Source organism: Palaemon carinicauda, chromosome 31, assembly GCF_036898095.1.
Source record: "Palaemon carinicauda isolate YSFRI2023 chromosome 31, ASM3689809v2, whole genome shotgun sequence".
In the NCBI taxonomy this organism is placed as follows: domain Eukaryota; kingdom Metazoa; phylum Arthropoda; class Malacostraca; order Decapoda; family Palaemonidae; genus Palaemon; species Palaemon carinicauda.
The window spans coordinates 83,025,122-83,039,207 of NC_090755.1; the positions used below are offsets into that span (position 1 = coordinate 83,025,122).

The following is a 14,086-nucleotide window of genomic DNA, read 5'->3' on the forward strand; positions in this document are numbered from 1 at the left end:
TTTGTATTTTCAATGAATTTCTAGAAAATATATTTACAATTTTTTCAAGAAATTCACGTGAACACTAATTTTTTAATATTTTTTGATATTCCATTTGTGTTTGTTTTTATATTTGTACACAGTTAAATCTTTGCTAATATAATGCAAGAAACCAGAAGCCTGAACCTAATATAGTTTGAATGTACCAATGTAAAAGAAAAAAAAAAAATACCCTTTTGCGAACATTTTTCCAGCGAAGGGTGTGTGAGCTAGCTGTACAGCACCTCACTCCGACTTTTGTAAGGGCATAAGCTCATAATCATTTTAACTAATTCTATAAGGGATATTTGCCTAAGGTACACATTCCAATGATGACAATGAATTGTCTGTGCAGTAGATGAAGAAAGCGATGATATTTACTGTACAGCCAATGGTTGGGTTTGATTGAATGAACTGTTGTCAGTAAAAACTTTTAACAAAAGCATAACAGAACGCACCAGTACAAAGTAACAATTGTAGATGGACTGCTTGCAAAACACAAATTGGAATGCGTCAAGGGGAGATGCTGTCTACTCTAGCCTCATTCTCTTTGGTGATGCTGTGGTAGGTGGGCCGGACACAGATTGCCATGCCCTTTTTGGCAGACTCATTTATCAGCCAATAGTGAGCAGATTACGATCTCGCCTAAGCACCATAGATACTGTAATATATAGTATGCAATCTCGGTGCAACATCAGCAGATTCAAGCCAACGGTATTTTCCATCACTTGTTCAATTATGCTTTCTTTGTGATATTTTTTACGATGTGTTTTAATCTTTTTTTTTTTCATTTTTATATTTTACTTTGTTGAAGTAGAAAATTTTTTGGCTAATTTTTTTCTTATTTGTTAATTTTGGGGAAATTCTGTACATTTATACGATCACTGCAAAATTCAAGACCATTGCTTGCCAGAAAAATGGGGCATGAAACGAGTCTACAAAAAATGGTATACAACTTTAATTCCACCTCATTGGTTATGAGTCACAGCAGTGTGTAGTCACTCCGTACTTTTAAAGGCCATTATTTTTCAGTGCGCATTATTGAAGAGGTTTGGCAGCCTTCTCTCGTCCTTTATGTGCACCCTGTTTTTAGTCATACATACATACATACATATACCGAGGCACTTCCCCCAATTTTGGGGGGTAGCCGACATCAACAAATGAAACAAAACAAAAAGGGGACCTCTACTCTCTACGTTCCTCCAGCCTAACAAGGGTCTCAACCTTGTTAGGCTGGAGGAACGTAGAGAGTAGAGGTCCCCTTTTTGTTTTGTTTCATATGTTGATGTCGGCTACCCCCCAAAATTGGGGGAAGTGCCTCGGTATATGTATGTATGTATGTATGTATGACTAAAAACAGGGTGCACTTTAAATCCGCTCCAGCTTGCCTTCCATCCTGCTGTTCAACCTCTTATAACTTATACTTCACAGTGCACTTGTGCTTTATGGCCTCAAGCACAGAGTTGCGCATATGCGCTGGATGGAGTCGTCAGTCCAAGCACCACCTGACCATACTGCCCCTATTCCTCCAAGGCTAATTCAATCTTTGTTAAGGCCAACATTTTCATGCATTTAATATTATAGACTTTGCCTCGCAAAGGAACTTTTATACAGTGAAAAAAAATCTTAATCATTATAACTCCCATATTTCACTTTATCTAGTTGTATTAGTGATTTATGAATTGACTTTAAAAATATTTTCTCAGTCAAAACCACCCATCCATGCCACTATAGTAGATTGGATGAGTTATTTGCTCATTGGGGTAAGAATGTTATTATTCTGAAGGTTAGCAATTCATTTTTATTGCTTTTAACTACTTGATTTAATGTCTTTAGTTAACCTAAGTTTTTGCTGAGTTGTAAACACTTTTCTAGTGATCTGCCTATTACCTCTCCTTCAATAGTATCTTTTTTTAATTTTGTACTGTATACTTAACTGATCCTAGATTCTGTGTTTTAGGTTACTGGGATTCTTCATGGTATGAAATACTGGTGTCTTGAGGTGATATAAATTTTGTGGAGATATCTTTACCTGTAGTTTTTCCCAGTTATTTTCATTTCAAGGTGAGTTGAATTATATTTCATAATACAGTACTGTACTTTAAATTTATGATTTTTTGCTCTTAAATTTCTTGTCTGTCTAATGTGTATGGTTAATATAAAGAATATTAAGTTTGATTTGAAAAGTAACTTCCGTCAGCTACATTTGCCTTACTTGCTTTGTTTCGTTAGTGGAATACTTCTCAAGTTAGCCTTGTACAGCATATTGAAATCTATTCTGAAAGTTCTTTGGAGAATCCTTTCAGCACTAGCTGTAATTTTCATCCGTTCCCTTTTATCTCTTTATCACTCTGCCATCATCTATTTTATGTTCAATTTAAAGTAAAAGTTTTTTTTTGTAGGGCAAACCCTATGTTCTCTTTGAGCTCATCAATCATGAGTGTTTGTTTCTTTGAGTATATAGCCCTTTTTCTTTAACCTTTATTATCTGCTAAAGAATACATTCCTGTTTGGTGCTCGGCACCAGCCATGACTTCCCAATTCCATAATGTTCACACCTCATCTTATCATTAGATTACCTTTGTGATTGTTATCTTTTCCCCACCAAACTTTCTTTTAATACATTATAATTTATTTATTTTTCTTATTTCCATCAGTAATTTCTATAAATTCAGTAACTGATTATTGGTTCCTACACATCATACAAACCCTTGTCCTTTAATTGGGGAGATTGTTTCAGCATTAGTTTAAATTGGTTCTTTAAAGTTGGAGAACGAGCGGTTATCCAACAGCTGAGAGTTTGTGGCTAGTAGTGCCACTCCCTTTCTAGTTGGAGAGTCCTCTTTTGCTTCAGCAGCTGTCGTGTGCAGATGTCCAGGTAGCTCCTGTCAAACTTATTCATGTTCGTTCTTTTTACTTGAAGCGAGTGTGTTGTTAATTATGAAAGCACGAAACACGTGTTGCTAAAGGAGGGGTGGACTCTGCAGCTGGGTGTTGGTTAAACCAGCAGTAGTTCCATTCTTTCATTCTCCCTCGGCTTCTTGGGCGTATGATTGTTCGCAGGATTCCTAATGTGCTGGGTCTTAAGTTACAGCCCCTGATACAATGGCAGGCCTTTGCCCTGAGGTGAAGGAACTTCGGGTCCGATTTGGCAACTCCCAAGAAAACTCCGGTGAAGTGTTTTACTGTGTCTGCCTCCTCTAGGCAGGTGGGGTATGGCTGCTGCAGTCTCCCCTGTGCATACACCCCTGTATCTGTCCCATGGCAGTACATCACAGAGAACCAGAGAGTTATCAGGTTTCGCTTGCGTCAGGAACCTTAGTGTTTCCTGCTCATCATCGAAGGCTGGAAACTCCTTGCCTTTGATAGTGATGCAGGCTGCCGACAAGGAGTTGACTTGAAGAAGTTGTGGGATTCTTATGTCTTTCAAGTAGCATCTCCATTACCTGAGGGAGTTGGTAGCTAAGCTATTTCTCTACAGTACCCTGTTCTCGTGTCCCTGGTAATGCCCGTGGTGAAGGGCATGTTGGTTAGTGTTAGGGAGCCCAATGGTCTCCCCCTAAGCTCAAGATAAATAAGTTAATTGATTAACACCCAGCCAGACAGGTAAAGTGCAGGTGTTGGGAGCCGTGACACTTGGCTTAGGTGATTACTACCAGAGTTGTGTTGGGAGCCGTGACACTTGGAAAGGCATAGGTGATTACTACTGGAGTTCCCAGGGTTGTCCCAGTGATCCCCACCCCTTCCCCTATGGCTGTCCCCAGCCCTTGTCAGTTAGCAGGGTCGCTGGGCCTTGAGAGTAAGCCTTCCCCACCCCTTGTGACAGTGTGCCCCTGTGTTGTGGCTCTTTTGGAGCAACCCTTGTGATTTTCCCCACATGGAAGAATTGTTGTCCCAATCTTGCACCATTCTCTGAAATTCTTATGTTGCTTTTGCTAGAGTTCAGAGGCATCCTAATGATAGGCCGACTTTGTCTTATTCCTCTGGATTGTTTGGTTCTTTTTCTGCCTTATGTGCAAGATTTTCATCTTTTAACTTATCTGACTTGTCCTCAATAAGGTCATCACTGTTCTTAGTAATACTATTGGTGAAGCCATCCTAGCAATTTTGCCATTTTACTGCTTTTAGCCACAAATATTTTCCTGCTGGCATTCAGTTTAGTTCTTTATCTTTTTTTATACGCCTCTGAATATTTTGGAGACGAGTGAAGGGGGTTACCCACACCGGTACTGTATTTCAAAGTCCATTGCCTTGACCTGTGTTACCGAAAATTTCACATAAAAGAGTGCTATAAGTGCACTAGTGATGCCTTGATCCATGGGATGCATCTGCAATGTGGGGTAAGAATTTTATTTGCATGCCCTCACAGACTAATCAATTGCGTGAGCTCCAACACTCCCTTAGAAGCAGTTTGAAATCCAGTTTTTTTTTTTCAGCGAGATAAAACTTGATTTTGTGGATGAAATAGTGGTGAAACCAATCCGATGTCAGTGCTTTTGTCATCCACCCCTTCTGATTGTGCATAGGCAGCTGCATCTTATTTTCATTTTTTTTAAGGGCCTTTGGTTTTTTAGATTTATAAATAAGCCTTAGCTTTATTCTGAAGCCCAGTGTATGATCACACAATTAAATTGTTAGATGGTCATTGTATGCCCTAAATCCATGGTCTCTTGCCTCTGTGATGATGTGTTTCCAATAGAAGATAGTCTCATCCATATTGAAAACTTGTTCTAGTGAATATTCCCCCTCCTTACTCCTTGGTATCAGAGGCAGATTCCTCATGAGGAGGAACACTTTTAAGGTTGAACCCCTTTGATATTTATCGAACCCAGCCTTACCGACATTAAATTTAGTTGATTAGACGAGTGATGCTGTAGATGGTATTGGTTCTGGGTCGTAGTCATCACCATCTGTGAACTTGGAGCAGAGCTATCTTGCCTTCTCGCAGTATAGCGTTGGTATCCAGTGCAATGTTCTTTCTGTAGTTGCTTATCTAAATGGCTAATGCAGATTCAGTCCTTACTGTGGACCTATTGCAGTAAGTCATTACCCGTTTTGCTGCCACCACTCTTACATTTTTTGTCCTTGATAAAGTAAAAGTAGATTTATATCTGCATAACTTCTCCTTTTCTTAAGGATGTTATTTGGGTGATATTGTAATGCCTGTAAGAATTTTACAATTTTACTTAAAAATACAAAACTGCAACACAGCACTGTTAACCAAAGCAGCAGTGTATTATGTACAAAATCATTGGGCAAAGTAGGCCATGCGTCCCGAGTGTCATATTCCATACAATTGCGCAATTCTTTGTTTTGTAATTCATTATACTACACTATGTATGGTATTTTCTTTTTAATATATTTTAATGTGGTAATCAGTGAACTGTAAATTTTTTTCATTAATTTACTTTATCAATTTTTAATGAAAATGCATATTTTTATGCTGTATTTTAAATTAGATTCTTATTGGCATATAAATTGACATATAGTAGAAAAAAAAAAACTTGCAATATTCTGAGGGTGCGATGGCTCATGATGAGGGATTACTGCAAAAGAACTCTACACATGAGAAACTAATGGCCGTGCTTTATAATATTACAGTTTATACACAATTGTCACAATGAAAATATCAAGGTAAAAAAAACTATAACAAGTGTTTCTTTTTTATACTTTGTTATAAATACAAATGTGATATATTTGGTCTGTCAGTAAACTTGTAGTGGCAGCTATTTGGCATCCACATAAGATTTATTACAGTATAACAAATATTTGTCTGCCACTTCTACAGTCAAGCCACTGATTCAGACATCACAGTACTTCCATAGGAGATACATAAAATGGGATGACTCGTACAGAGAACATGATACAAAGAGACTGATTTGTGATAGGCACACATTTACACTTTCAGAGTCTTTTATCATACCACCTTAGGTCAAACATATAATCAATGTAAACTTCTTATTACACAAGAACCACCTTAACACATATGAAGATGTTTTACTACATTGTAAAGTAAATAACATTAATTTGTTACCATCATACTTAATGGTTCTGTGTTGTAGTTTCCTGTCACAGAATCATCTCCTACAATGTTCAAAAATAGAAACCCATTTAGATCTCATTAATGGTCTATGACAATATACCTGACTAGCGAGATCTCTATAAGTGTTACAACCTTCACAAGCATCAAAATTCACCTTCTGTCACCTCACCTCCTCATATAATGAGAAGGAAAATCTTTGGCTCAGATAAAAATAGACTACTCTCACAGGAATTTTCTCTCCAGTATATATTAATAAATTTTATGTTCATAACAAAAAACACAATTTAGTCTACAGTTCAAATATAAAATATAATGAATGATTAACATCTAATTTGATATCCATGGCTGTGGTACTTTAGTTGGGGAAGTCTTAGAATAAGGGGTGAAGCCGATCTGAGGCTTATTTGTTCTGCCATTTTTATTACTATTGGCATTGTGAATTACAGGCAGTGGTGTTAAACCATTTTGGGTGGTCACTGTTGTACTTGGAGACACAAGAGCAACGGAGGGTTGTGGAAGTCCAGTGATATTTGAAGGTTGTGAATAGGGTATATGTGTAAGAGCCTTTTTGGTGTTGGTCAGGTTTGGACCAGTTGGTTGCAAGGGTTTAAAAATGTGTTTTGGTAAACTCGTTGGTACTCCATTATATTTGACTGGAGAGTTGTTCATGTCTATATTGTTTTGTTTATGCATTTTACTCGAAGCATGACGGCTGATAGGAGTTTTATTATTTCCATGAGGAGGTATTCTATTATTTGGCTTAGAGGTACTCACACTTGTAACTATTGGTTTTATATCCTTAGAATTGTCTTTCGTTAAGTGTGGGTAATATACACCATCCTTACCTTCCAATGACAAGGCAATGTTTGTACTACCGAGGAAGGGAGATGGAAGTCCTGTCCATGACATTACAGAAGCAGCAGGTACTAGTGACTGTATACTTCTATTGATAACAGCTGTAATTGGGTGTGCAGCAACTAGACTTGTGGTAGTAAGTGGATGAGAATGTCCAATAGTGGGGTTGGTGTTCGTGGAAGTTGTTGCCGTGTTTGTTGCACAGTTACTTAAAGCTACCGAGTAGGTTTCATTGGGTGTACTTGTTGGCCCAGAAGATACAGTAACTGTTGGTGTGGGTCCACTCGAAATAGTCGTATGCGCATTTGCTACTGCTGTGGAAGTTGTTGTCGTGGTAGAAGAATGATTTGTATTGCTAGCAATCAGAGATGTAATTGCTGCCAGATGGTGGTGAAGAGATGAACGATGTGCTTCCAATTGTGCTCTTGATGCAACTAGCTGTGCAACCTGTTCTTGTACCAACTGAGCTGTTTGACACACAGCTAACTGACTTCTGCGCACCTCTTCTATATGCTCCAGTAATGCTGAATTGTTGCTGCCTCCTTGAGCTGTAATGAAAAAGATAGATTTATTTCTCGACAGATACAAACCAACCCTACACTATAAGTTTACAGGATGTTTTCATATCGACCCTATGTTAATATGTATGGCAGGGTTAATAGGCAAATATATTCGGAAATCATAAGATGGAAGGAGGCAACACCAAGCAAGGATTACTGTAAATCTTTAGAAGCAAATTAGTGACTCAAATACAGTATCAGATGTTGCATATTTTAGGGTTAAGGTGCCTGTAAAATTGTAAATCTATTGTTAAGATTTTATATGCTATTTTAATATCGTGTAAATGTTTGATTTTTCAGTGTACGTGTGTAATGAACGTTATTCAGTTATTTCTTGAGTATACAAGTAAATACCCAGGTGATGTACAGTGATATTCTGCGTTAGTCTTTGGGTTAGAATTTTCTTGAATTTCAACATTTTAATTACATTTCCTGTTTTCTGTTTTTATTTCTTTGAAAAGTTTAGTATTGAGAAAGGTTCAAGTGCCCTAAGAGAATGTTCCCTAAAAGAAAGTTAAAAAAAGAAAAGGCTCAATTTGAGGATACTGTATAGGGTATACTAATGACCTTTAAATGATTATTGTGCATTAATACCCTTTGTGCTTTATGGAGAGCTGTTTTCAATATATTCCTATACTTATACAAACCATTGTCCTTTAATAAGAGTATGATTTTAGCTTAGCTTGAACAGCCGTTGAAACTTTTCACTAGGAAGTAGAAATTACTGTTGGATGGAAGCTGAGCACAAACCACCGGCTTGTCAACTCTGCTCTCATTCTATATTTTGGTAGCAAGCTCACTTGATTCTTCCTCTGTCTCTGCTAGATATTAAACTTTTCTTTCTCTTTGCAGATTGTGAGTGATGGATATCTGTGTCCTGGTCAACCTGATGAGAAATGAAGCAGGTTTACGAGTGAACCCGCTGTTGATCCACATCATCTTTGTGTTTTCTGACAAGAGGATTTCATAGAGGGGAGGAACCTCAACTTGTGGTCAGGGTACACTTAGGAGAAAGCAGAAGTATCACCTTTGCTTTGAGAAGGCATTGCTCCTCTTCCTTTCCCTTGAAGTTTACCTTCTGCTGTACCAAACAACAACAACGATGTGGAAAAGAACTTGGCCCTAGAGAAGCAGGTGTTATGTATGTGGAAAAATTCCTGGACATACTGGTTGATGCCAGGCCCTTTATACTATCCCGTGCTGTTGTGGTAGCCTATTGGAAACGTTCCTGCCTCGTCACTGCTGGACTCAGGTTCAAACTCGATAGTTTCTTGTAGTGTCTGCAGTCTCACCATCCTTGCGAGCTAAGGATGGGGGTTTGGTGGGAGGTTATTGGTCTACTTGCCAAGTCCTCTTGGGCGCTGATCATATGGTTATTCTTGGAGCACTGTAACTGTCCCTTGCCTTTGCCATTCATGTGTAACCTTTAAACCTGTTTTAACTTGTCTCCTCCACCGGTGGAGGATGTGATGTGACACCCACTGTTGTGTTCTCTTTTGCTGTTGAGGAGGATTCTTTGACCTCTCTTGCTGCAAGATCCATTGATGATGGCTCCCAAAACCTCAACTCGCAAGACAAGTTAGTGTGAGAAGTAGCAAACTTGCTCCCTGCCTCCTCCTTGACCTCACCTACAGCTGCTGACCCTTCTAACACTGCTTCTTTGACACCAAAAATGTTCCTTAAGTCCAAGAAGACGGTGCTGCTGGAGTCTACTGAGAATCTGACCAATCTCGAGTCAATTGCGTGTGACTGGTGCTGTAATGTAAACTGACCCAGCTTGCGAAGGTGTCTTGGTACACGATACAGGTGCCTACTGCCTATGGTCAGTCCTGCAATGGAATAACGCACTTTGTTGGTCATTTGCTCTCCTAGCTTGTATGAGCAATGAGAAACTAAGACAAGCGTGAAAGTAATCCTCGTTTACCTCGTGATCGGGCAGGGCAAGCTCGGGCACCTCGCACCTGTTTACCAAGATTGGTTGCTGTGCCTGTTCGTCACATGATTGGTCACAGCTTGACTTGCAAGTCACTGGGAATATTCTTAACACATTTGCACGTGCAATAACCAAATCATCTGTTCACTTGTTCCATCGCAGTGTTCAGAGTCTACTTGCTTGCAGGATAAGGAATAGAAACAGGGGACCTTCCAGGACTAGTCTCTGCACTTACGAGATGCCTATCATGTACACACGATCAGCAGCAAGGCTCCTCTCCACCCAGAGACAGTTACTTTGACAACTCGACGCTTGTTGCCATGCTTTACCGTTCGGTCTTCAGATGCTAAAGTGTTTAGAACTTTTTCAGCTTTAGGGGGAGCAAGAACTAGATGCAGTCCTGTCTAAAGAAGTTTGATTGTCGATCAGGCATAACCAACCCTATTCAGGATATCTCTCCCGGTCCATGCTTGCTCTGGCTTGTAGAAAAGCACCTTCATATCAACCAGTTGGAAATGAAAGCAGTGTTCATAGAGCTTTTGGCTTTCCATAGCAGTGTTCATAGTGTTGTAGGCTTTCTATAGCAGTGTTCATAGTGTTGTAGGCTTTCCAAAGCAGTGTTCATGGTGTTTGAAGGCTCTCCAAAGCAGTGTTCATAGTGTCATAAGTTTTCTAACAGTTTGATAGGGGACTCTTTATCATTCAAGAATGACAGCACTACAGTCGTGGCTTTGCACAGTTGCACAGACCCTTTGCAAGATGACAAAGCAGGTGCACACTTGGACAACGCTGTAAAGCTGTCAGCAAGGTTCGTTCTCGGCAAGAGGAAGTTCTAGCAGACACACTCAGTCGCCAGAGTTATATTGTAGGCTCAGAGTGGTACCTACATCTTTGCATGGCAGAAAGACTTCTTGCCCTTTTTGAGAATTGCCGACAATCAATTTGTTCACCACTTGGTTAAGCTGGAAACTCTCAATATTCTGCTTCCCCATTCTAGGCCTGTGGGCTGTGTTTGAGGATGCGTTCCAACACCCCTACGACAACTTAGACATTTTTACCTTTCAGCCTGATTTGCCAATTAGTCAACAGGCAGTTGATGACCTTGGGACTTGAGGATAACCCTGGTGGATTTGCTGATGGTCCTTGTTGAGGTAGTGAAAGAACTATCCTTATGGATTACCCTCCTTCAGAGGTACCACAACTCAGCGGAGTTCCTTGCACTTCATGGTTGGCGACTGTGGAGTTTTCTCCGCGCAAAAGGATTTCACAAGGCACAGCACAGATGATGTCTATATGTACAAAGGTCCTATGCAGCCATTTACCATTTACCAGGGGAAGTAGGCAATCTTCTGCGATTAAGTGTTGTAGAAGGGATATTCTCTGATCAGAGAGGCTCTTCTCACAGTCTCTGTGGTGAAAGGCTATTGGTCAGCCTTGAGCCAGGTCTTCAGAAATGTCCTCATTGTGGGAATTTTCTATGCTCTTGAGAAGCTTCGTGCAGTCTTGCCCTTTCCAGGAGCTCACCCACTCCCCTGGATTAGATGCTTATGTCCTCAAGTCTTTTACCCGTGTCCTGCCCTTGAGATGGGCGTCGGCCAGACATCCGACACAAAAGACTGTTTTACTTGTTATTCTTAGCCTTGGCTAAGCAAATACACAAACTTCATGGCATTTTATACATCACAAATCATTCTGAATGATATAAAGTATCCTTCGTTTTTGTCCCCGAGTCTTTGGCCAAGATCCAGAAACGACCTGCTGCTAATTCCTGGTTATAGTTTTCCATTTCCTCTTTGCAAGAAGCAACTAACAGGATCAGGACTACTTGCTTCTCTATCCTGTGAAGCACTATGAATCTACCTGAAAGGAACTAGGAGCTTCTAGCTAGAGCAGCAGAGACTCCTCCTCAGCACCTGAAGGGTGGTATCCAAGAATAATGTTTCATTTTGGAAGGACTATCCTGAAGACAAAGTTTATGAAGTTGGGGGTATTGACTTGACCCTAGCATTCAGGAAGAACATGCCACTGGCAAAAGTCTTTAAATGTCTGACAACCCTCACAGTGTCCTACCTTTTGGAGTATACCAACATCTTTGCATTGGTGGTAGCAGCTAAACAGATTGTGTAGCAAGCCTAATTCCTACTTTGGACAAGAAGCAGCTCATCCAAGATAGCAGTCTCAATATAAACCTAGATTGATAGGTAGAATGACTGGCCATCTTCAACCTTGAGGTGCAGGAGTCGAGGTGTCATGGGCTGAACTGGACGTCAAAAGCAGGTAAGTCATAATTGAGTAACTTTTTTTTTCGTACAAGTTTCTCTATAGACAAACCTATTTCTCATAATACTCATAGATACAGACAAATTATCCAGCACAAGGATTTAGGTTCATGGCTGTTGTACTCCTATTAAACAACTCTGGTTTTCATAGTTGAAAAAACAATTAATTCTACAATTTGTGATTTTACCCTTTCAAGACTTACTTGGTAGTGTCTGTAAAATAACCATCTTAAAGTATTCTAAATTAATAATGTAAACGTTTCAGCATATGCCTTGGAGTAAGCAGCAGAAGTTGGAAACTGGAGACATAATTCTTCACAGTAAGTGGGACTGTGATGTTGATATCCTTTGCTCCTACTTGCATCAAGATATCATGAACCAGACATGCAGCAGGCAGTAATGCTTTCATGGATTGCTCTAGCTACCACGCACCGGACACAGTAAAGTGTTAATCACTTTGAGCAACTATAGTGAGGGCTACTAAACCTCAAAAAGTCTTGCAATAGTCCATTGTGACCTAATTCAGGTGATGAAATCTACTGATGTGTTGCCCTAATGGACAATGCCTAGAAGAAACTGTCAAACTACCAAGTAACCAAGGTGCAAGGAGTCTGATGCAGCTGATCAGATGGCATGTTATACCTAGTGATACAGACACTGCCAGTATTTCCGGTGCCATTCACCTTATACCCTCACTCCAAGGATAGTAATCTCCTTTGTTCCAACACAAATAAAACTAACGTCCTTTACTTACAGGAGATGGATAACAGCGAAGGCTGGAATACGGCAGTAAAAAACTTTTAACAAGGTGTAAACAACAGGCAAACAAATACCCTGTCAGCAGGAAGGAGGCAACTGTGCTCCTTTACCTAACTGTAACCTCACTTGGATTTCAGGCAATACAGTGTGATCCTGTTCCTCTATGCCTGGAATTTTTTTTGGGCAGTTTTTTTTTTATATATATAACTGTATTTAACTTTTCTTTATTTTTTCAGCTTGTTTGCTTGTGATATTAATAATGCAGACAAGTCCAGGTGTGCTGTTTAAGACATGCGGTGGAATTACGAGCAGTGTTGAGGTTGATCCTCACACATGCCAGGCCAGCAGGGACATTAATGTTTGAAAGCCTCTCAATGTAGGGAGTGGCCATCCTCCGAGTGGATGCTGTTCAGCAGGAGAAAGAAGAAGGCCAAAAGGGATTCTTTGGCTTCGGGGTCTGCCTCGAACTGTGAAAAGAAGGCGGCCATCCCGGCCACCTCCTTTTTTTTTCCCCAGAACTCTTCCCTAGCAGCCTTCTTCGGAGGGGACTCAAGAAAGCCTGATGGTCCTTTATCACTTAGTCAGACCCAAGGGGTCAGGGGGACCCAGCTGTTTCCCCTAACAAAATGATGGCACCTCCTCCTCTGGGAGATTTATCCACTGTTCCTTCCTTTGAAAGACCTGATGCCTTCCGTGGGGATTGGAGGATAAACGAATACTGTTCCTGGAAGAAAAACATCGCCTTTAAGTGGATGCGTCAAGTGTTCCTCCCCATCAGGCTTCCCTTTCTGCCCCTGATACCTCCACAGATCTCTCTTCAGGGCTTGCCTCTTCCCCAACAGAAGTCTCCTTCAGTTGCACATGATCTCTCCTCTTTGGAGGGAGACCCCGGGCTCTCTTAGTCTGAGTAGAACTTCCTCTGATGTCTCCTTGGCCAAACCTGTCTTTGGAGCCTTCGCTTGCCAAACTTTCTACTCCTACCGAGGAGTCTGGATGCTGGGAGCCTTCCTGTTAACGCTTCTTCCCACCCTTCGTGCAAATGCGCTTTCCTGTAGAGGATCAACATTCCTCTAAGATTAGAGTTGAGTCTCCATTCTCTCGCGAGCCTTCTTTGTCTTCACCTCCTCAGACATCGTCATGAAACTCTGCTGCTTTGCCTCTCTCTCCAAACAAGCAGTCCAGATTGTCCCCCAGTGCGGACCTCGGCGTGCCTGGAGAATTGTAGGTTGTTCCAACACACAGACTTACCTCGAACTAACTACTTAGGAGGTACCTGGAATCTCCTCTCAACCGACCAGAGTTTTGTGTAGTTTACCCTACTAACGTTTTCTGTGAGGATCACCCCGGGCGGAAGGATACGTGCCCTGAGGCTAACCCCGAGTCAGGCCACATGCTAGCTTGGGTTTCGACCTCAGTAAGTTTTCTGGTCGCGTCGTGATATCTCGACGCTCTCCTTATCTCAGTGTGATCCTTTGTGTCCCCGACTCGTGTCCCGCATGTTCCCACGTGGTCCGCTGTACTTTCCCTTGTGCTCTCGCGTATTCACTTGTTTTCCCTTGTGTTTTTAAAGTGTTTACTTGCCCTTGTTATCATTTCCCGCTGCGTTCCTGTGTCTTGCAGTATTGTGCTAGTGCGGTAT

At 40.8% G+C, this 14,086-nt stretch overlaps 1 protein-coding gene across 1 annotated transcript in view; it reads right to left on the minus strand.

Annotated features, from left to right (window-relative positions):
* Positions 1-5,670: 5,670 nt before the first annotated feature.
* Positions 5,671-14,086, minus strand: part of LOC137624585 (genetic suppressor element 1-like) — a 44,519-nt gene continuing 36,103 nt past the window's right edge. The window contains exon 10 of the mRNA XM_068355526.1: positions 5,671-7,464. Within this exon, the coding sequence (XP_068211627.1) occupies positions 6,389-7,464 (1,076 nt within the window). The 3' untranslated portion in view covers positions 5,671-6,388. The remainder of the gene's footprint in view (positions 7,465-14,086) is intronic.